The sequence below is a fragment of the Pelophylax lessonae genome (genome assembly GCF_965119305.1).
Source record: "Pelophylax lessonae genome assembly, chromosome: 4".
Classification (NCBI taxonomy): domain Eukaryota; kingdom Metazoa; phylum Chordata; class Amphibia; order Anura; family Ranidae; genus Pelophylax; species Pelophylax lessonae.
Window position 1 is genome coordinate 77810132 of NC_138771.1, and position 24846 is coordinate 77834977.

At 43.7% G+C, this 24846-nt stretch overlaps 1 protein-coding gene across 1 annotated transcript in view; it reads right to left on the reverse strand.

Annotated features, from left to right (window-relative positions):
• LOC309553122 (transient receptor potential cation channel subfamily M member 7-like) overlaps positions 1-24846 on the reverse strand; it is a 184132-nt gene that overhangs the window by 98476 nt on the left and 60810 nt on the right. Inside the window, exons 10-13 of the mRNA XM_082254018.1 lie at positions 19097-19169; positions 16330-16430; positions 16073-16207; positions 5212-5265 (exon numbers count right to left, since the gene is read on the reverse strand). Of these exons, the coding sequence (XP_082110144.1) occupies positions 5212-5265; positions 16073-16207; positions 16330-16430; positions 19097-19169 (363 nt within the window). The remainder of the gene's footprint in view (positions 1-5211; positions 5266-16072; positions 16208-16329; positions 16431-19096; positions 19170-24846) is intronic.

Below are 24846 nucleotides of genomic sequence, written 5' to 3' on the forward strand. Positions count from 1 at the left end.
CAGCACTGCATCTCCTGAGGAGATGCAGGGGCTGCGGAGGGGTCTCACTTACCGTTTGGTGAGGCGCCCTGCATTTAAAAATGGCGCTGCCCGGTGCCAACACCTCACTGCACATGCGCCGTCTGCCCGAGAATAGGCAATCGTGTACGGGCTTTCCCGAGCAGCGGCGGCGCATGCGCAGTGTATCTGTCAGGCCGGCCGCGGACATTTTATTTTTCAGGTGCCAGTGCCGCGGTGCGTTCCCTGCCTAAGATCATCGGAAATATTTGTTTTCCGATGGTCTTAGACGACCCCTGTGAAAGGGTCGTTCGACCCCCAAAGGGGTCGCGACCCGCAGGTTGAGAGCGGCTGGTCTAAACAGTAACCTTCAAGGGCTAGCCTCATTTGACAGCCAAGAGCTGTGTTTAGTCCGGCCTCCTTTCCTCAGAGTACATGTCTGCTGAAAGAAAGAGGACTGCAGTTCAAGAGTCAGTGTCCAACTCCAAAAGTTTGCTCCTGCAGTTCTGGCTTGGAGTCCAGAAAGAATTGAAGAGACAAAGAGTCCTCAACCAAGTATTCGGCATAGAGCTCCACTTATGGGGGAAAGGTTGCTTACTGGCCTTTTTTTCATATTTGTGCCACCCATACGTATCTTATGGGTACCTGGTTGCTCCTCTTCTGCTAGGCTAGGTTTGCTCCAGCAACAATAAGCAAGTTCTGCTAGCCAACGTGGTTCTTACTGTCTCTAGGGATAGCAATTCCAATTCCAGCAGATGTGATTTTAGGAGGAGTACTATTTTTGCTCAGAGGAATGCCTATTTCCATTTCCCAGAGCGGTCTTATGACATACCTCTGTTTCTACATAGATGAAGACGTCATGCAGCACATATGTCTGTTGGTTGGGTTCTTGATCCACTCCTCTTCTAGACAGGATTTCCTGTCAAGTATACGGAGGATGTTCTCAGAACCCTACAGCAGATTGGCTGGCTAGTCTTTCAAAAAGGGTCTTGTGACTCCTACATAGTTACATAGTTACATTGTTTGTGAGGTTGAAAAAAGACATCAGTCCATCCAGTTCAACCTATGATGTGTGTGTGTGTGTGTGTGTGTGTGTGTTTGCTGTTAACCGTACATTGTATACCCCTGTATGTTGTGGTCTCTAAGGTGCCCATCTAATAGTTTTTTGAAACTATCGATGCTCCCTGCTGATACCACTGCTTGTGGAAGCGAATTCCACATCCTTACTGCTCTGACGGTGAAGAACCCTTTACGTATTTTAAGGTTAAACCGTTTTTCCTCTAGTTTTAGTAAGTGGCCACGTGTCTTATTGTATTCCCTTTCTCTGAATAGTTTGTTCCTTATGCTAGGGTCGCCAGTACAGTATTTGTACATTGATATCATATCCCCCCTCAAGCGTCTCTTCTCCAGAGAGAATCAGTTCAGTGCTTGTAGTCTTTCCTCAGCCGATGCCCTCCATTCCCCTAATTATTTTTGTTGCCCTTCTCTGGACTCTCTCCACTTCCAGCACATCTTTCCTGAGGACCGGTGCCCAGAACTGGACAGCATACTCCAGATGTGGCCGGACCACAGTCTTGTAGATTGGGAGAATAATCTTTTTATTTCTGGAGTGAATCTCCTTTTTATACATGCCAGTATTCTGTTGGCTTTGCTTGCAGCAGCTTGGCATTGCATGCCACTGCCAAGCCTGTTGTCCACTAGTACCCCCAGGTGCTTTTCCTTCTTAGATTCACCCAGAGGTTCCCCCCCTAGTGAGTAGCTTGCTTTTGTGTTTCTGACACTCAAGTGCATTACTTTACATTTTTTAACATTATACCTCATCTGCCATGTAGTTGGCCCACCCCATTATTTTGTTCAGGTCTGCTTGTAAGGTTTCCACATCCTGCATAGAAGATATTGGCATGCTTAGTTTAGTATCATCCGCAAATACTGAGATTGTAATAGATATCCCCTCCTCTAGATAATTTATGAATAAATTAAACAGGATTGGTCCCAGGACAGAACCTTGGGGGACCCCACTTTCCACACCCGCCAAACCTGAGTACTCCCCATTAATCAACACCCTCTGGACTCTCCCCTGGAGCCAGTTCTCGATCCAGGTACTTACCCTATGGTCCATACCTACCTTCCTTAGTTTGTACAGTAAGCGTTTGTGGGGAAATACACACAAATCGCAAATTCTTATGTATCTGGGGGCTTAATCCATCACGATTCAGGATACATAGTTTTTGCCACTAGAGCATACTGGTGGTAGGAAGCAGGGTATTCCTGACTTTGCTTTCTTCACCTGTCAGTGTCTCAATACCTGATGATCAGAACCATGGTCTCTCCCATCCCTATATTGAGGTGTGCTCAATGGAAAAGGCCTCCTGTCCTGAAAGGTTTTTTTTTTTTCTCCATTGTTGATCATGCACCCAGCGATTCATGTCTTGCAAACAGGCAGATGAAACCATGGGTTCAGTTATTGCCAGTGGAACTCCCCTGTCAGGAAGTTGTTTTGCCAGTAGAACCCCCTGGTTGGGAAGTTAGTTTGAACACTCAGGTTTTGTGGCCAGCACTTTCATGCTCCATTCGCCTTTTGTCATCTGACAGTAGGCTTTTTAGCCTCCAGTGAGGCTGAACAACTTCACAGTGGCGTCCTACATCAGGAGCAGGTCAGAACCTGCAGGGTCAGTCCAATGAAGAGGTAGAGATGACTGTGATCTGAGTGGAGTAGAATCTCCCTTATTTCTTTTAAATCTACATAGAATTTCTGGGAAGAATCTGTATTCTGTGGCCCAATAGGGCAATAAGTGGTTCCTACATACAGATCCCTCCTAGTGCATTTTATCTCTTGACAAGATTTCAGAGTTACATCTGTTACCATCTCCTTACTGTTACAAGCTGAAAGTTTTTCCCTAAGGGCCTAGGCCAAGCCCTGGGTGCGGATGCTGTGTCAGATCAGGAGAGGCCTCAAAAGCCATATGCTTTCCAGTTTGATCCATATACAGTTTTTTGGGGGGTCTGTTGCTAAGACCGTGGCAATGTTTGCAGTAACTCCCTATTGACCAAACAGGCCTTGGTTCCTGCCTTTGATACCGGATAACCGATTGAAGTCCTTTCTCTCTGATGAGATCTTCTGTCATAAAGAGCATTATTCCACCTTTGTTCATCTTTCACTTTCTCATCCTGGCAGGAAGAGACTATTAAGGCTTGGCTGTTTCTCTAAGCTAATACCTGTAAATCCTACAAAAGGATTTGAATAGAGCTTGTTCAGTTTCGACTGCTTTGTTTTCTTTGCTTAAGTCCTCTGGTCAGGTGCATTCTGGATATCAACTGATCCTAAAGCTCTCTTAGAGGGCAGATCTCTACAGTCCCTGTCTTATCCAATGTCTCCTGGGTAGACTATCCCTTACACATCAAATACTTTGATGGGGGGTTGCATCTGAGACTCAAAGGAGAACAAAGTCTTTAGACAAGGTTTACTTCTTGCTCTGGGCTTTCTTGCTGGCTCCAGATGAGTGCTGTTTGCAGTTCAGCCTGGATAAAGACTGAGCTATGAAGACATGCACTCTAAAGGCTAGCTCTTCAGCCAGAAAGTTTGCCAAGATTACAGCTTTAGGCTACGAAGGATCCATTGGTGACTTACAGCTCCAGATGGGATCCCCTCCAGTCCAGTTGGAGTAAGGACTGAGCCATGATGTCAATCTCTATAGGTCTACATTCTCAGCTGGAAGTTTGGCCAGAATCAGGGCTATTTAGGTCCTTGACAGCTTGCTGCTCCAGGTGGTATCTCTTTCAGTTCAGTTTTGAGTAAAGTATCAGTCATGAAGGCAGCCTTTCTATGTGTTCTTTTCCTCAGTCAGGAGATTGCCGGGAAATAGGCCTTGTGTCAAGAGGGATCATTGTGGCTTTCTGCCCAGTACGGGTAGAGTTTATATCCATACTGGGCGGCCATTTGAGGGGGCTTTGGCATTCTATGAGAAAAAAGGATTTGTTCGCCCCAAATGCAGGAACACCAAGAATAACTGGTTCCATGCCATGGATATTGGGATTTTTTACAAGCATGCTCTCAAGCTACTCTTTTGCTCAGAGTTTTAGGACATATTTGTCACTCTCTCTAGTAGAACCAGCAGGACAGAGATGTCATCCAGATTTTTTTTTTTGCTGGATTGGTCATTTCAGCTAGTCATTAGGCTTATAAAGCTTAGGGCTTGGTTGCTATGGAAGCAGTCACCACACACTCATCCAGGAGTGTGTAGGCTTCGTGGGCTCCCTGTTCTGGCTCTTTGTGGTGTCTAGCTAACTTCCTTATGCTGTCAATATCTATCCATAGTGTGTGTTGGCTATGATTGAAACCCTACTTTTCTGACATCCCACCCTTTTTTTTTTTGGGCTAGTTCGTTCCCAAACGTATGCTGCCATTGAAGTCTGTCAGGAAAACTGAAAATTTATTATCGAAAACTTACTGTTATTTTCCTTTTCTGATGGACTCCATTGCAGCAGGAGTTCCCTCCCATAGTCATGAGTAGGCTAGTTACAGAACGCCGCCTCTGACTCAGCCTGAAAATTTATGGCAAGGGGGTCCTATGGGGTAGGAGCGAGGGCGGAGCTACCCCAACGTATGCTGTCATGGAGTCCATCAGGAAAGAATAATTATGGTAAGTATTTGATAGTAAATTTTCCGTTTTCGTTCAGCCTGCAGGTTTTTCCATATATGCTATACAGATCAGATGGACAAAACTGCAGTGTCAGCTATTGTATTCTGACAGCCAGAATACCCGAACAGCAGCTGAAATGGATTGGATTTAGCTGCTGTTTGGCCAACCATTTTCTGCCCGGTTGCTATAACTTTTTAGACAAAGGACATCAAGCAGAAGAGGGCAGACAGGGTCACCCACAAAGCAAATCTCACACAGTGTATGGCCAGCATTAATCTGTATTACCTGTGGGTCACAAATTCTGAAAATGCCAGGTGTTTTTTTTTTTGTGTTTTTTTTTAACTTGATTGCTATATGTCTTATTTTAAGCTCACAATGTAATGATGAACTGACATCTCCCAGCCAGCAAAGCTGTGAAATATATTAGAGTCCACTTTTCTGTTTTCTCATTATAATCTGTTCACTCAGGGGATAATCATATAGAACAGAAGTTCTAATGTTTTAAACTTGCCCATAGTGACCATATAAAAATATATCTATATTATACATTGCATAGGAAGAGTTGAATTGTTACCTTCTTGACATCTTGGATTAGCTGCAAAAGGGTGTCTTTACTTGTGTATTGAGCCTAGGAAACAGCAAAGAGGAATACTTATTTGTTGGTCTCCCTGTAAAATAATGTGAAGCCATTAAAGTGGAACTTTACCCATAACAACTTTATAAAAATAATGCTGTTTAGCATGAAATATATATTTCACATTAATAATTATGTTACAAAAAAGAATGTGTGCTGTAAACTGCATCCAGCCTTGTTCCTGTTTCTTCTTGCTGGAGGCCTCCGTTTTGCTGAAGCCCAGAGCTCCTGAACAGCAGTAAATCTTTAGGCTGTTAGGAGCTCAGCTTCTACAAATTTGGCACAGTGCATAAAAATAGAGAGCATATGAGCATGTTCAGAGCAGGGTGAGACAGAGGGGTTTAATTACTAAAACTGGAGCGTGTACAATCTGGTGCAGCTCTGCATAGAAACCAATCAGCTCCATTTTGTTTTGTCAAAGCTTAATTGAACAAATTGAAGTTAGAAGCTGATTGACTGCCATTTATGGCTGCACCAGATTCCAAATGTGCTCCAGTTTTAGTAAATCAACCCCAGTGTATTATTGGACTTTAAACCGTATAGGCACTTTTTTTAAAAAAAAGTTTTGCATAGCTATACCTGCAAAATAGGCCAGACTTAAGTGATCTAGAGACAAAGAAAGAGAGAGGGAGACAGAAAGAGGGACAGAGAGAGAGAAAAAGAGAGAGAGCGAGAGAGAGAGAGGGAGGGAGGGGGAGAGAGAGCGAGAGATAAAGAGGGAGAGAGGGAGAGAGAGGGACAAAGAAAACAAAAATCATGGTCTTCCAAAGAAAGAACACAAAACGAACAAAGAGCCCTTCATTTACGTTAAACAACTGCAATCTTGATAAAACTAATAAAGCAATTGGGTTGGTTCCTCAAACCAAAAAAAGATGGGATTGTGTAGGCAAGGTATTTTCATAAAACAATATAATTTATTACACAAATTAGATAGTAGAAATACATTTGAACAAATGCTATACAATTGTGACAGACATTAGCGGTCGGGCCGCATGGTTCCATATTACTTTGTGCAGATATGGTGATTCCCGATGTTTACTGTGGAGACATCCATGCTGAAAATTGCTGAGGATGTGAGTGAAACAAAGGGTTTCCGACACGTTTCGGCTGCAACAAGATCCTAATGATGGCGTGGGCCTGAAATACATAGATTTGGGTGGAGCCAGAGATATATATATATATATGTGTATAACTAGATAGATGTTCCTATTCCGTTAGTCCGATTTCCTGCAGGAAAAACCCTCCTGGAAGGTACGATAACTTTCATGGTCGTTTAGACCTGGGGGGATTGTAGCATTAAGGCGTCTGATCCAGCGCATTTCGCGTTGGAGGTGGATTTGGTTCCAATCCCCCCCTCGTGACGGTATGTGAACCCTGTCAAGGGCCATGAAGGTGACACTGGGCATCTTGTTATTATGTGATTGGGTGACATGTCGCCCAAGTGGGAGGTAAAAATTCCCTATTGTCATGCTTTGGATCTGTACAGTATGTTGACTCTTTTGCCAAACTCTTGGCGGGTTTTCCCCATGTAAAAGGCCCCACATTCGCACTTATGTATGCATGCGCGATGCATACATAAGGACGCCGGGGATCCTCAGAGACGCCATTCTCCTCTAGCCTGAGGAGACTGAACGTCTCGGCTGCGGACTTCAGACAGGAGAAATCAGGAAACCTCTCAGCATACCAGCCTCTGCTTTTCCACTAGCCACCAGGCCAAAAGTAAGTCCTCTACCAGGGAGTCTAATTTACAATATTATATGCACAGGCATGATCTCTAAAAACGTTAATATTATGCCACTTAGGCTGCTGTACTTCAAAGGGACCCTGGACCCAGCACCCTGCCAAGTGTTCCATAATCCCTGCACTAAGTTACTAAAGTAAGTGCATAGGACCTGAACTACACACTCCTCGCCCATGCCAGCACACTAACTGCTGGCCACCTAATGCCTTGCCACTGACACTACCAATTTTTTCCTCTCAGACTAGCACCGGAAACCCTCCTTCTTTCCTGCAATCGAGATATGTAATCTCGTACCTCCTCAAGGTCTTCCTGTTACCCAGCAAGACAAGTAATTCATCTTTCATTGACACTTTTCAAATGTTTATGCAGCAACAACCCTATCCTGTTACTAATAAGACACCCCCTCCCCCTCCCCTCCTAGGGTAACGGTGGAACTTCTGTTAAAGGCACTCACAAGTACCTCATTTAAAGTCAGAAGTAAGTAGCTGCTTATTCCCCCTACACACCTATACTGGGGCAACTTACATACATAGGTATACACATATATGTATATCTCTGGCTCCAACCAAATCTATGTATTTTAGGTCCACGCCATCATTAGGATTTTTTTGCAGCACCTGGGGTGCAGGTGGGGGAGGCCGCCCCCCGCTTTCCCATTACGAGCATCAACACACAGGAAGGTACACTGGGGAGTGTTAATGAAGTTTGAAATGTTAAAAATTGTACAGATGATATTGCAAGTCTGTTACGATGTCACTAATTTCATATTTGTTCACTTTTTAGAATTTTGGTGATATCCTTGAGAAAGGCTCTTTTTTACATAGCCGAAACGCATCGGAAACCCTTTGTTTCACTCACATCCTCAGCAATTTTCAGCATGGATGTCTCCACAGTAAACATCGGGAATCACCATATCTGCACAAAGTAATATGGAACCATGCGGCCCGACCGCTAATGTCTGTCACAATTGTATAGCAATTGTTCAAATGTATTTCTAATATCATTTTTTAATTTGTGTAATAAATTATATTGTTTTATGAAAATACCTTGCCTACACAATCCCATCTTTTTTTTTTGGTTTGAGGAACCAACCCAATTGCTTTATTATATATTAGGGATGATGGCAACTCAAACTCTAAAGTAGCTCCAAAGGCCACCTCAAATCTTGATAAAACTAACAGCTACACTTACCTCAGCCTAGAAATTAACCAATCAGGAAGTTTCAAGCCAGCCATAGAGGCACTAAAAGACAAGGCATGCAGAGACTGCTTTGCCATCAGGAGACAAACGTACCACCTAAAACCACCAGTGAGAGTCTGGCTTAGAATCTTTGATAGCGTCATTACCCCAATCCATCTTTACGGCAGTAAGGTTTGGGGTCTTGTCACCTACTCAGACCAATCCAAATGGGACTCCAGTCCAACAGAAATATATTTTATCTGGAATTCTGCAAGCAACTCCTCCAAGTCCCCCGGAGCACCTCCAACAGTGCTTTCCGGTCAGAGCTGGGCAGATTTCCCTTACTTCTTGCAATACAGAAGAGGGCGCTATCATTCTGGGATCATCTACAAAACAGCAGTCCTGACTCGTACCACCAAAAGGCCCTACTGACCAGGAAGAACCAGCCCAAGCCTGGTGGCCTGCAACAACTCATCAGCGCCTTCTCTTTTCCAAATTCCCCACAATTTGGCCTGACAAAATCACAAATAAAAAAATATAATTAATTATTTCGAAGAAAAATATGTTGGAGTATGGACACATGAAATAACAAACTCCAAGAAACTACCTGTTTACCAGTCACTGCAGAGAGACTCCAAACTGGCCCCATACCTGGAGGTGCTACAAGACCCCAAAGACATACAGATCCTGAGCCTGTACAGACTGAGCGCCCACAGCCTGGAAAACAAATTAGGATGGCATAGACAGACCTACAAACCCAGAGAAAGAAGACTGTGCCAGCAATGTGACCAGGGGGTCTTGGAGGATGAGGACCATTTTCTGCTACAGTGCCCTAAGTACTCATCAGTGAGGGACACTCAATTCCAGAGACTTTTCCGCTTTCATCCCGGACTTCAATTCTATAGAAGAGAAGAGGAAACTTAAAATTCTACTGGGAGAAGAGGAGCCAATGATAAAATAGCTGCACAATATGTGACAGCATGTTACAGACTGAGAGTGACATGAAAAACTGAGGACTTAAAAATCCTTTTGAATTGAGACAGAAAGAGGGAGAGAGAGAGAGGGGGAGAGAAAGAGAGAGAGAGAGGGGGAGAGAGAGAGGGGGGGAGAGGGAGAGAGGGAGACGAAGAGAGGGAACGATAGAGAGGTAGAGAGAGAGGGGGGAGAGAGGGGGGAAAGAGAGAGGGGGAGAGGGAGAGAAAAAGAGAGAGAGAAAAAGAGAGAATGAGATTACTGATGAATCGAACAAGTGACCTGCTCTGAAGATGTAAACGTAATAATGCATACCCCACTCATGTTCATGTAAGGATTTTTTATTCTTGGTGTCCATCTAAGCCAGTACAATGAGAAACCTCAGACGCTTTTGTATTCAGATATTATTATTATTGCAGAGGAGTCAATGATGAAAATAGCTGCACAATATGTGACAGCATGTCACAGACTGAGAGTGACATGAAAAACTGAGGACTTAAAAATCCTTTTGAATTGAGACAGAAAGAGGGAGGGAGAGGGAGAGGAAGAGAGGGAATGAGAGAGAGGTAGAGAGAGAGGGGGGGGAGAGAGAGGGGGGGGGAAGAGAAAGGGGGAGAGGGAGAGAAAAAGAGAAAGAGAGAGAGATTACTGATGAATCGAACAGTGACCTGCTCTGAAGATGTAAACCTAATAATGCATACCCCACTCATGTTCATGTAGGGATTTTTTATTCTTGGTGTCCATCTAAACCAGTACAATAAGAAACCTAGGACGCTTTTGTATTCAGATGTTATTATTATTATTGCAAGTATTAAATAATGCTGATGCTATTCGGCATTACCTTGGAACTCATGCATTATGTATGTGCAAATGATGTATGATATGTGATTATAACATTTGAAACTGGCCAGGCTGATCTTTTACTAACTAATTCACACAGCTCCTTGACATTTTTCTAAACTCAGTCAACACTTAAATTGTTTGTAAAGCCTAATTTTTTTTTTATTAAAATAAAAAAGATGCAATATTTATCTGTTCTATGCAATGGTATTGCGTAAATACTGTGTGACATAAAAAATTGCAGCCATCGCCATTTTATTCCCTAGGGTCTCTGCTAAAAATGTTTTTATATTGTTTGGGGGGGTTCTAAGAAATTTTCTAGCAAACAAAACTGATTTAGTCTTGTAAACAAAAAGTGTCAGAAAAAACCTGGTCGTCAAGTAGTTAAACTCTTTTTGTCTAGGTGGATCATGAAATATACAAATAAATCAAAAAGCCTGTATTAAGCACTATGATCATAACAGATTACTGCAGTCACTAACCTGGGAAGTCGGATGAAACTAATATCACTGCAGACACTGAGCAAGTAACATTTAGTAACAGTAATTAGTATAACAACATGAGCTTTTTAACCACTTCCATACAGAGCAGTTAGACACCCTTCCTGCCCAGACCAATTTTCAGCTTTCAGCACTCTCACACTTTGAATGACAATTGCTCAGTCATGCTACACTGTAACCAAACAAAATTTTTATCATTTTTTTCACACAAATAGAGCTTTCTTTTGGTGGTATTTGATCACAACTGGGTTTTTTTTTTTTCGTGATATATGCAAAAAAAGAGCAAAAATTTTGAAAAAAAAACACTTTTTTTTAGTTTCAATTATGAAATTTTGCAAAAAATAAAATTTTCTTCATACATTTGGGCCAAAATGTATACTGCTACATGTCTCTGGTAAAATTAACCCAAATTAGTGTATATTATTTAGTCTGTGTGAAAGTTATTGAGTCTAGAAGCTATGGTACCAATTACTGAAAATTGATCACACCAGATGTACTGACTGCCTATCTCCTTTCTTGAGGCCCTGAAATGTCAGGACAGTACAAATACCGACCAAATGACCCCTTTTTGTAAAGTAGACAGTCCAAGGTATTTAGTAAGAGGCATGGTGAGTTTTTTGAAGTTGTAATTTTTTCCCACAATTCTTGGGAAAATTAAGAAAAAAAATTTTTTTTCTTTTTTTTCCCACAAAGTTGTCAATTTATAAGCTATTTCTAACACATAGCATGTACACAGCAAAAATTACACCCAAAAATACATTCTGCTACTCCTTCCGAGTATGGCGATACCACATGTGTGAGACTTTTACACAGCCTGGCCACAAAAAGAGACTCCATGTCCAAGAAGCACATTCAGGCGTTCTAGGAGCATAAATACACATAAAACTTTTTTACTACCTATCACACTTTTCAAGGCCCTAGAGCACCAATACAATGGAAAAGTCCACAAAATGACCCCATTTTGGAAAGCAAACACTCCAACGTATATTCTATGAGGCATTATGGGTCGTTTGAACATATCATTTTTTTCCACAGGTTTTTGGAAAATGTGGGAAAAAAATTAAAACTTTTTTTTTTACACAAAGTTGTCAATTTATAGGATATTCCTAACACATAGCATGTACACAGCAAAAATGACACCCCAAAATACATTCTGCCACTCCTCCTGAGTATGGCAATACCACATGTGTGAGACTTTTTCACAGCCTAGCCATATAGAGGGGCCTAACATCCAAGGAGCATCATCATGCATCCTAGCCACTTGCCTAGGCCTATTTTTGACATTTGGTGTTTACAAGCTAAAATCAGTTGTTTTGCTAGAAAACTGCTTAGAACCCCCAAACATTATATATTTTTTTTTAGCAGAGACCCTAGAGAATAAAATGGAGATTATTGCAATATTTTTTATCACACCGTATTTGCGTAGCGGTCTTCCAAACGCAATTTTTTTGGAAAAAATTCACTTTTTTTAATTAAAAAATAAGAAACCAGTAAAGTTAGCCCAATTTTTTTCCATAATGTGAAAGATAATGTTACGCCGAGTAAATAGATACCCAACATGCCATGTTTCAAAATTGCGCACGCTCACGGAATGGTGACAAACTTTGGTACTTAAAAATCCCCATAGGCGACAATTTAAAAATTTCTACAGGTTGCCATCTTTGAGTTACAGAGGAGGTCTAGGGCTCAAATTATTCCCCTTGCTCTAACGATCGCGGCGATACCTCACATGTGTGGTTTGAACACCGTTTACATATGTGGGCGGGGTTTCTGTATGCATTCGCTTCTGCGCGCGAGCTAACGGGGACAGGGCGCTTTAATTTTTTTTTTTTTTTTTTTTTACTATTTATTTTATTTATTATTTTTTATTTTTACACCGTTTTAAAAAAAAAAAAAATTGATCATTTTTATTTCTATTAAAAGAAATGTAAATATTCCTCGTAATAGAAATAGGCACGACAGGACCTCTTTTTTGTGAGATCTGGGGTCAAAAAGTCTTCAGATCTCACAAGTACACTAAAAGATATAAAAAAAATAAAATAAAAAATAATTATAATATAAAATGAAAAAAAAAAAAAAAAGGACCTTTAAACCGGTTGCTAGGCAACAACATTTTCCGTAGCTCCGGTCCTCCAAGACCATAGAGTCAAGTGAGGGCAAGCTTGCCCTCACTCGACATCCTGTCTGTGAGGATTCGGGACCGGATCGTTTTCCCCGCTGCCGGCGGGTCCGGTAAGCGGGGAAAAGGACCGGAACGCGTCGGGAGGGGGGGGGGCGCCTCTTCCGCCATCCCGGAAGGGTGATCCCACGGCGAATCCGCCGCTGGGACCACCCTTATCGGAAAGCCAACCGTCCACCGTTTAAAAAAATACCAGGGTTATGGCAGCTATCTGCTGCCATAACACCGGTATTTAGGTTTAAACGGAGGACGTATATAAACCTTTTTGGACTTGGACATGGTGGCTGTATGAAGGGTGACAGGTACTCGGGTACTTTGTTGGGCAGGTGACAGGTACTCTGGTACTGATGAGCAGGTGGCAGGTACTCGGGTACTCCGATAGGCAGGCGACAGGTACTCGGGTACTCTGATGGGCAGGTGACAGGTACTGATGAGTAGTACTCACTGACTGATAGGTGATAGGTGATACTGTACTGATGGGTACTGATGATCAGTACTGATACGTGATAGGTACTGATGAGTACTGATGAGTAGTGATGGGTACTGATGAGCAGGCGTCAGGTACTCTGATGAGCAGGTGGAAGGTACTCGGGTACTCTGATGGGTAGGTGACAGGTACTCAGGTACTATGATGACGGGTACTCCGTTGACAGGTACTCAAAGTACCCGAGTACCTGTCATCAGAGTACCCGAGTACCTGTCATCAGAGTACCCGAGTACCTGTCAGAGTACCCGAGTACCCGTCATCAGAGTACCCGAGTACCCGTCATCAGAGTACTCGAGTACCTGTCATCTGAGTACCCGAGTACCCGTCATCAGAGTACCTGAGTACCCGTCATCAGAGTACCCGAGTACCTGTCATCAGAGTACCCGAGTACCCGTCATCAGAGTACCCGAGTACCCGTCATCAGAGTACCCGAGTACCTGTCATCAGAGTACCCGAGTACCCGTCATCAGAGTACCCGAGTACCTGTCATCAGAGTACCCAAGTACCTGTCATCAGAGTACCCGAGTACCCGTCAGAGTACCCGAGTACCTGTCATCAGAGTACCCGAGTACCTGTCATCAGAGTACCCGAGTACCTGTCATCAGAGTACCCGAATATATGTCACCAGCCCATCAGAGTACCCAAGTACCTGTCATCTGAGTACCTGATGGGCTGGTGACAGGTACTCGGGTACTTTGATGGGCTAGTGACAGGTGCTCTTTATTGGGGGGGGGGGGCAATCAGTGTGTTTAGGGTGCACTGTAGTTGGTAACTAGCTGTTACCACAATCTCCTCCTCACACAGGATCAGTGTGTGAGGAGGAGAACACGGTGACAGCTAGTTACCGTGTTCTCTGTTGACATTTGTGACCGGCTGTGATTGGACACAGCCGGTCACGTGGTAAAGAGCCAATTTCATTGGCTCTTTACCTAGATCGGGGATCGACTCTGTCCGAGGGACGAGCCTCGTCCCCGATCGCTGCTCTGCGCGCCCCCGGGGGCGCGCATTGCAGAGAGAACGAGTGGCTCGCGCTGGAGCCGCTCATGTGATCGGCTGTGATTGACACAGCCGATCACATGGTAAACAGCCAATTTCTATTGGCTGTTTACCTTGATCAGGGATGGGCTATGTCCGAGGGACGAGTCTCATCCCTGATCACGCCTCTGCGCGCCGCCGGGGGCGCGCAGTAGCAGCTAGAACGGGCCGACGTCATATGACGGCGGCCCGGATCTAGACAACCACTTTGCCGACGTCATTTTACATGACTCGGTATGGAAGTGGTTAAAGAGGAATATCACCCGGGGTTGTGAAAATTAAAAGTCGGCAGCTACAAATACTGTAGCTGCCAACTTTTGAGAAACAGACATTTAACTAGTTCATGAAGTCCAGCGCTGTCCTCCCTACAGTTGATTCTTCTTAGGGCACCACCATCTTAGATTTGGGAGCCAGTTATGCCTTCTGATGACTCAGTCGACTCCCCATGCATACGATCGACGGCACAGGGAGGCTGGTCCTGCAACCTCCAGAAATGTGTGACATTAGGCTAAGCAAAGATTGAAGCAGTGGGAATGGGTACTTGTCAAAAAAGGTACTTGCCCCCCCCCCCCCCCAAAATAAGAACAACAAGCTACAACCTAATTAGAGGCTGGAGGGAGGAGGAGACTGAGCGGTAGTTGGCTTTTCAGAATAAAGTCTGCTTTATTATAAAGAAAACCCGTGGTAAGAAAAACGTGTAGGCTGCTTCTTCTCTGTAAAGGATAGTTGTGTGGTTTTAATGCTAACCCTGAGCCAGGATAACGATTGAGAAACACTGGAACAGCCCCTGGTACCGGTTGAATATGTCAAATGCAAATTTAACTGGATTATGGTTAATGATCAGCTCACCTGTACTCTCCAAAATAACAGCACAAAATTTGACAAGACGTGAGGTCCATGGAACAGATATCTATCTATTGACTAGCGAGTCCGGAGGCAGAACTCTTAACCTCTCCTGCTGATACGGGCATCACTTTCTGTCTCCTTCTTTTTCCCTATCCATTTTATTTTTCACTATCCTCTCACTTATCCTGCATAGCCTGATTAGGTTCCCCCCTCCTTTTTTAACTTTTATTTACACAATGGATATATATTTTACCTATTTGGATCCACATTAGGAAGCAAATCCTCTATTATTTATAATGGTTATTGTCTCTTGTTACTTTAAATCTACCTACAATCTCTATGTTAGGGAGATGTATACTTGGTGGAAAATTGGTTCTACGGTGTCATAACTCTTCTGATTTAACTTGCCTATAATTGTCTTTGAATTATGTCTTCAACTACATATGTGGATACCATTTGTATTGATGTAACTTTGTACTTCAGAGATTTTGTTTCTAATTGAATTGTTGATCTCAGAATTTCTGAATATTTAATAAAAACATTGAAATATAATGCTAACCCTATATTTTAAGTATTTTCAATCCCTGACTTGGAACAATTATGCAGATAAGGTTGTTTTTTTTTTTTTTTTTTTTACTTTTTTCAGTATAACAGAGATTTAACCAGAAGACAAAATCCCCATATATTCCAAGCAAGCTTAATTTATATAAAAAAATAATACATTCAGAGTGCATTACACTAGTTTCTGAGGCTCTTTTGCTGTAGCCATCAGGTTCTAAAATTCGAATCCCCAGTTTAGAAGTCAACAAATTAGAACACATAATAATTCATATCATTGCACATAATTCCAGATAATTGTATACTGATCTTGTATATATCAATGAACTTGTGCTGTTGTAAGCAGTACTGTATAAGACCTTTTTTTTAGAGGAATGAACTTGGTTTTACATATAAGTTTTATATACTGACAAGAATATATTATTGAAATAAAAGAGTATCCTAACAGCATAGTGAACACTTACTGCATTGTACAATTCCTCCAGCCTGGGTATTGTCAGAAATCTGTGCATACTGACACCCTTCTCTATGAGAAGTTTGACAAATGCAACCCTGTTCATAACAAGCGCATCCAACATGATCTGTTCCAATGGTTTTGTCTATGAAAAAATACAAAAATGATTTATGTATATGGATTTGCTTTCTGTTGCCCCAAGCCCTTATAAATACGTAGAAACAGGCTTATTATAAAATGAAATATAAGTGAGAATGGTTCACATACCAACCACTGCTGTCCATGTACAAAAATATAATTTTTGGCTATATCTACTCTGTCCCAAGCCAATGCTAGAACAAGCTGATCGTAAGGAGACATATTTGTGCCTAAAAGAAATGAAACAGAAAGAAATGTTTAAAAGGGGGATATGATCACCATGTTGAAATATTTAAGTGGTCCATATAGTGATAGTGAACTTGGTGTTGAGTTATTCACTTTCAGGTCATTACAGAGGACAAGGGGGCACTGTTTATGTCTGGAGGAAAATAGATCTGACATCCACATATGGAATAGCTTCTTCACAGTAAGAGCTGTGAAAACATGGAATAGACTCCCTCAAGATCTAGTTCTGGCCAGCTCAGTAGATTGTTCTAAAAAAGAGCTGGATGCATTCCTAAATGCAGAAACCATAACTGAATACTAAAATGTATCTATAATAACACCAGGGATAAATTGTCCAGGGAAAAACTGATTGTCTGCTGAGGGATCAGGAGGGAACCCCCCCCCCACCCCCCATCTGGAGCAAATTGGATCATGCTTTACGGAGGGGGAGGGGGTTTGCCTTCATCTGGATCAACTATGGGTACAGAACTGTGTATATGGAGGTTTTCTATTTTTATTTTTTGAACTAGATGGATTATTTTCAACTACTAGACTGTCGTTTTTTCAACCTGACTAACTTTGTAACTTTAAAAATCAGTTGACAGCTGCTAGCACAAGCCAATAGATAAAGCCAAAAATATGTATATACAAAGTGTTGCGCTAATCAGCATACACAATATTTAATATATGTGCAACAAAGTGATCCCACTCAGTGCTTTGTACCAACACCACATTACAAAATATTAAATAACAAGGACAATTCATATGTGTAAAAAAATATACAATAAATGTACGTGTCTAAATAGTAAATTCAAACCGTTTATAAAAAATGTCCATACAAGTGCAAAAAATCCAAAAAGAAAGAATGATGATATATGTGAAATTATATTTAGTGTCCCAATAGTGGATTCAAAGGAAAAGAATATTTGTAGATGCATGCAAAAGGAAAAAAATAGCTTCCCAAGACTTCTCCCTGGATCAACACCAATGAGTATAAATGGCTGCTTACCAGAGCATATTAGCTTCCAAACTAGTGGAAAAGCCAAACAAGGCTTAGGGACAGGTTTCCCAAACACTTGCACATTGATACTGGTAATCCCAACATTCTCCAGTTTAGGCTTTCACTCCCGATATATGTGTATATGAGATATAAAAGCTCATACTAAGCATAATACTCTCTAGCCGCTCCCAGCCAGATCCACTGAGTGGGATCACTTTGTTGCATATATATGGTATATCATATATGTTGATTAGCGCAGCACTTTTCATATAAAACTATGTAATATTTATCCATATTTTTTTTTTTAAAACCACCCAATTATGATGTGTTAAAAAATATAACTAAGGTGACGAAAGCTTGTAGTGCATTTGTAAAAATAAATTGGTCCATTGTCTAAAAATATGACATATACTGTCCCTGCCATAGACTTAGATATTGACAAATGTTGCATACTTCCTCAAATGACAGTTATCTTTAAGTAAAGAAAATGTGGCTCTGCCTGAGCACTGACCTTCCCATTCAGTAGAAACCATCTGACTGCCATGGCACTGGCCATGTGACTTGCCAAAGCCAAGAGTCACTAGCCTGGAAAAAGTAGGCAGCTATGGGGCTGTAGGCACAGAAGTAAGTTTTTAGGTTACTGCTTGGGCACATTTAACATTTTTAAATGTTCCTTGTGTAGCACCCTTGTCTTAATGCAAGGTTGCTGTTAAATTTAGTTTGCTGGGCCTTAACTAGCTTGGCTGTAATTTTACTGTGGTTAATTGGACTTCCTCTCTTAATCTGGTTTGACTGCGTTTCTCCCTTCCGTCAGCAGGTGGCACTGTAGCCTTTGACACTAGTGTGAGAATTACAGTTAAACAAACTGTTAATGTCCATGTCTCTCTCAGCCAATTACAGTGTCACTACGGCATTGTGGGAGATCTTATTTAAGAGGGGGGAGGTCCAATAATCGGTCTCTTCCCACCCGGACCCCCTTGGGGGAGGGTGTGTGCTGCTGTTTGCTGCTGACTAGGCCTGAAGCCTGAGGCCTGGTCAGATACCTGGGATTCTGCTGAGGAGAGCCAGCGACCCACATGGGAAAGATCATCCACAGACATCCAGTAACCTGTGTGAGCAACCTGCTTGTTTCTTATGGAGGACAGCTGTCCAGACAGTACAGACCACAGAAAGGGATTGTGTCTAGTGGAGAGAAGATGTCTCCCAGATCAATCTGAAGCTCATGGATACCTAATGATTCTCAAGGTCTGTTATCCTGTACTGCTGTCTGAATACCTGTCTTTTGCAATGGGAGTCTGCCTAATAGACTGTTCTTAAAGGGTGTCCTGGACCCTACCCCTCTCTCCCCCTGTTTATTCTTGTCCTGTTGAGAAGAAATAAACTATTCCTTTACTTCAGCATAAAAGTGACTGGCGCCCAACATTTATTTTACCTGCATCACTACCCACCATGCCTGACAATCCACACCCACAGGAGGTATGTAGCCCCTCTCTGCCTCTGAAGGTCATCACTAGGTCCTAGGGGGTTCTGGGGGGTCCGCTACACTTATAACATAACACATCTTTTTTTTTTAGTTCTTTTGAGTTCAGTTCCACTTGAATTGACTGTATACTTCTAGGTAGGTTAGCCTTTAACCAAGAATGAAAAAATGAATATACTGTATATACTGACTTTTTAACAGAGATGTTAGGATTGCAACATCAACGTCCTGTTGTTCTTCAGGTCCAGCATGGTACACAGTTATCTGGAAAGCAAAAGAAATGGTCAGAAAATGTTTTTAGACATGGCTAAATAACCACTGCCTGTCAACCGATTTAAGTCCTGTATGCAAAGAGGCTGATTAACAGTTACCATACCCCTCATTAATACCAGCCGACCCTACTTATGTAAGACTAGTAGATTTTAAAACAAACAGTTGTATAAATTCTCAGTACATCTGATGGCTTGATGAATGTTGTTTAAAGGTACTTAAAAATGTTAACATTTGATTTTGGAATTAATGGACTTTCCAGAACAAAAACACAAAACAAAAGAAAAATGTTCCATCCAGTTCCTTCAAATTTTCTCATCGCTGTAGCTGAAAACAGATGTCAGTTTGGCCCCACTAATAATTAGAAAATTGAACAAAAATTCTTACAATGAAAGTTTTCTTACAAAATTGTACCAGTGTATGGCCAGCTTTAAGCCAGCCAGGTTCAGTAGGGCCCAGGCTGAATTTCAATCTATCTATGGGCAGGCTGGTTGTACAGTAGTTCATCTCACGATCAACTTCTGTACAACCAGCCTGCTGGAAAATGTTTGCTCGATCAGTGTTGCCAGCTATAGCTGAAGGTGCTGATGAGTGTATTCTGATGTCGGGGAAGCTGTCAGAATATAATAGCTCTGCGGGATGGATTCTCTCATCGACATCGAGTGTGTGGATAGGGGAATCGTGTGGTCTGCCTTAGTCTTATCACCTACCCATCAGAAGCTTGCTGGGTACAAGACATCTTAAGCTGTTCATATGCTTATGTATTTTTCCCCCCAAAAAAACAAATTGCTCCATCCAAGCTAAACAGCACTGATGGATGAATTTCCTGTTGCAGCCATTGTATTTTTAAAGCCAGCTCTAAATTGGAGCTGCATCTGATTGGATGCAGCCACTCTTTGGTCAACAATTTTCTGCCAAGATCCTTCGATTTTTCAATCAAAGGATGTTAGATATGAGACACCCACTGAGGGAAATTTGTACAGCCTAGGGCCAGCTTTAGAGTTTATCATGCTCCCTCCCATATAACAAACTACACCTCTAACATGACCACACATTTTGGCTTAATAACCCTCTAAAACAGCCTTTCTCAATCAGGGTTCTGTGGAACTCCCTACTGAAGGTATTCATTCAGTTGGGAGTCATTTCTGACTTCTGGGCAGTGACACCAATACTTTATCTAGATATCTGTAAGTGGCCATTCTTCCCACAGACCACCAATGTAAGAGGCATTCTTTCCATTGACCATTAATGTAAAGAGCTTTTTTACTACAGACTCCATTGTATGTCTTTCACTGACCACCAGTGATTAAGGGCCTTTTACTCACTGACTACCAGTGTAAAGGAGTCCTTCAACCACTCACCATCAATGCAAGGAGGCACTTTTCCACTTACCATTGATGTAAGTGGGTACATTTGTCAAATAGGCAATACATGCCATATTTTCTATTTTTTATTTATTCTTCCATCTACAAGATACTGTTCTTGCTATTTTTTTAATAACATAATGGTAGGTGCTAGGTAAATGTATAGTGGGGCTTGTCTGCCTAACAGCAGGGCTGTGATTTATTCAGTTAGGGTGCTAGGGCTTCCAGATGTGCCTGCTGAGGGGAGAAGTATCCCTACTGGCTCCTGTGAGAGGCTTCTCAAAGGGCAGTATGGGAAGCCCAATCAGGGGACACATCCAAGCTTGTAACTACCCCAGAAGGCAGATTATGCTGCAAAGGATTCTGGGAGTGGGTATAAGTTTGGGGGAAGCGGTCTCTCCTCCTGTCTGAGGAAGTGAATGTCTTCGAGTGCCGTCTGAGAATCCAGAGAGAGAGCTGAGTGGAGCTGAAGGGATCTGGTGTGCCGAGAACCAGCAGAGAGCGAGAGGGTCCAGTCCCAGGAAAGCCTACACAGTTCGTGAGTACTGAGGATTGCCCCTGGGGGTCTGCCTGAAGAGTTAGAGGAGACCACTCCGGAGGAGGTTCTGGGATCCAGTGTCAGCTAGCTGTAAAGGGGGTACCTAGGTTGAGGACCCTGAAGTAGCAGAGGGGGTACATAGTCAGTGGACCCTGAAGAGCTTAAAGTGTAAAGGGGGCGCCTGCGGTTTGAGCCCTGAATTGTACAGAGTACCAGTTGAGAGTTGCAGCTATACAGTAATTCACAGCAAGCTACCTCCAGCTAGTGCCAGGCTGGAGAGAGTGGTCAGAGACTTTGCATTGCAGCAGTGTCAGTAGTTCTAAGCTCCACGGTCCTGAGTCTTCTGGATCTAGAGTCGAGGATTCAGCACTTTTGTCAAGTTACAATGTGTTCTAGCGTAAGTGAGCGATGGCTAGCGTCGGCTGGCGTCAAGGCAGCATTAACAGACATTTTCCGGATAAAGTCCAAAACTGTATCTAGTTGAGCCTAAAGGAGTATCCCACTCATTCCATTCTCCCATCCCCTTTATCTACAATAAAACCACAAAACAAAGATGCCGAAGTTTTCAATGTCTCAGTTCTCACACCCAGGGTCGCAGCTCACATGGGCTGGAGAGGTAACCGGTAACAATGGCAGACCCACATCAGGCCCAATGCCTGAAAAACCTGCTACATTTGGGGGCTCGTCTGGGATTTTGCCATTAGTTACTGGGCCAGTTGCCCTTTGCAACGGCAAAAAAAGTCCAAAAAATCCCTTTTTGTGTCCGGAACTGCTATTCAAGCACCAGGCCGGGTGTGAGACTGCAACCATGGGAGGCAGGGAGAGTGGGTTGAAGCTGGAAGCCCACATGGAAGGATGTTTGTGACAACGTAAATGTTCTAAGAAAAATTGTGATGTGACAAAGACCTTTCATATATACTATGAAATGTATTCTGCTATCAGAAAATGAAGAGCAGGGGGCAAATGTGTCCCAGTGTATGAATTCTGCAACTGCTTAACAGTAGGAAGTCCCAGGGTGGGCAGTGAAGATGGTGTCAGGGGTCCTAGGGAGGACAGAGAAGAGGACACCGGAGGTCCTAGTGTGGACGGTGAAGATGGAGGCCAGGGGCACGGGAAGAGAGGTGCCAGGTGATTGTGCATGCTATGTGGAAGGATGTTGACCGTGCATTTGACAGCGGGACATTTATTCTTTATAGTTGCTGCACACATACTGTGGGGAACATAGTCGACCATGCCAAGAAGGGCAGTGGGGCTAGTCCCGGAGCCAGTATGGAAGATGAGGATTGCACCGGTGTGGCGAGGAAGAGGAGTAACGGCTGTGCAATCGGCAGCGGGATGCTACTCTTGCCAAGCAAGAAGGGACAGCTGGCTTCAGTTAGGAAAAGCGCAGTGGAGGCCCTAGTGCAATTGAGATGGGCAGATGTGTGTCTGGCAAGTGACACAGTCCGCTTTGCAGCTATTTCCCAAAGGTGTGCAGCGAAGCAGCATGGCAGGGGAAGAGTTACAGTACCACGCAGGAAAGTGCGCCAAGTGCAGGTCTGCCCAGTGGGAGGAGTACCTGCCCAATATGGCGAAAGGGTGGAGACAGCGGTAACATCTGGCCAATCAGAAGTGATCCAGGGGACTCTATCAATAACCCCTCCTTCGGGCGCAGCTGTGCGGGAGACACATGTAGGAGAAGGAGGCATGTCGTTCAAGAGAGGAGCGAAGAGTGTTCCCGCTATTACTGCCACCATGGGCGAAAACCCTGCGGAGCAAAGCCAGGAGCAGTTTCAGCAGCCCGATCCCCTAGTCTGGGATACCGGCATCCGGGTGGTGCCGGACGGCGGACTCACGTTGTGCGCCGGAGGAGGTTGAGAGTTTCTTGGAGTGGTATGTCCCCAATGTGCCACCATTACTCTGAAAGTGCAGGCGTGGGTTCATTGTGGGCAATGCGGTGATCTACTGCTCAGGGCTGAGAAGGGTGAGGGCCGTCCCAGGAAGCTTACTGTTATGTGGTAGACCGGCCTCACCCAGGAGGTGACGGGGAACGAGTTCAAGTTCCTCCGCGGAGCAGGAAGGGGCATGTTCAGGCGGATGATGCAGCTGGAGGCCCTGCCAGCAGTCGGTGGGCCTACAGCCTGCGGGAAGTGAGTTCATTTGCAGAGCTCCATCGGGAGGGGGTCCATGTCCACCCAACCTGTAGGAGAGTGGCCAGAGATGCCTACAGCAAGGGACTTAATGGGATCCGCCCCTATTACTATCCCACAGCCTGTCAAGACAGAAGTCACTCAAGTGTCCTCTTCCAGCACAAGCAGTGAGGGTGGGAGATGCCCTGTTAGAGTCGATTCCCCATCATTCTATATGAAATACGGGTCATTTGAAGATGGTATGGATGAGTGGGGATCGATCAACGAGACCGAGTGGGAATGGGGGTCAAGGGTGGGAGCAGCCCCCCAGGTACCCAAGTGACTGTGCGTTTAGACCAGGAGGCCAAGGAGGCTATCGAAAGGGGAGAATTGGCTCAGAGATTGGGGTTCTGCGACACCTATGTTGCAAGAGTCCCAGACCTCACCCCATCTGGGAATATTGCCAGGGCCAGAGACCAGAACACAGCATATGAAGAAATGATTCAGAGGATATGCACCCCTTTTTCTCAACCAGGGAGAGGAAAGCGGAGGACCTTTCCCCGGTTGTCCAGAATGCAGCGATGGATGCAGAAAAAGGTTGCATTGGAATACGGGTATGACTACCCTTATGCACCAAGGGAGGTGATGTTGCTAGTAGAAAAATACAGGGACTTTTGGTGCGATTAACTCATCTGGGATTACCTGTTTGTCCCAAAACCTTACCGGGACTCCCCAGAGGAGGGACTAAAAGACAAGTTTAACAGGGTCAAAGCTCAGTGGTATTATGGGCGCTCCATCTACATACATTAGATAGGGTGGAGGTCCGCCGCCCAGACGGCTCAAGACATGCTTGGTCCATCCAGGTCAAAAATGAGAATGGAGAGTATGTCCAAGTGCCTCATGCAGAGTATTACATCTGAAAGACAATTGTCAGTGTTTCATGAAAAACGAGGAGTTTCAAGAGCAACTAGGAAGAAAATTTGGGTGGCTGGCTGGCTACCACAACTGACCAAGGAAGTGTTTAAATGACAAAATGCTGAATTCAAGTTACACCTGTTTGAAGCTTAAGCAGACCCCTTGGGCCATCGGGCCAGGGTCCTTTCAGGAAAGTCAAGAGTTATGATGTTAGACCTTTTTGGGACCATTAGGTCCGGGTCTTCTGAAAAGATATTTTTGTGTGCTGGGTCCTTTGGGCGATCGGGCCAGGACCTGTTGTGGATTACAAATGGCTGTGTGGGACTTCATCCACAGTCTCTACAGATTAAAATGTTGCTACAGAGTTCAAGTGTGCAAGAACTTTGGTGTGGGGTGCCCTGCTGGACCCCTGTGATGTTTTTCCCTACTCAGCAGGACTGTAGGTTATGAGAGACTGTGACCTGCCCTGTTTCCTCACTGAAGTGCTCAAGGGGACAGCAGAGGGTGCTTTACTTCACTTCACCAAAAGAGGACTCTGTCTAGACAGCTAGTGTTAGGGGACAAGCTCTTCCAGTTAAAGGAGGACCCCGGCGTGTCAAGACACTGGTTAGCAGAGGCAGTCAGGGAGGCAGTCAGGGAGGGAGTGGAAAGGTCGCCCTTACATCTAATGGAGGAGGGTCTTTCCACTCAACTGTTCAGATAGTGAGGCTTGTATTTCATATGTGATGCAGTTGACTAACTTTTGA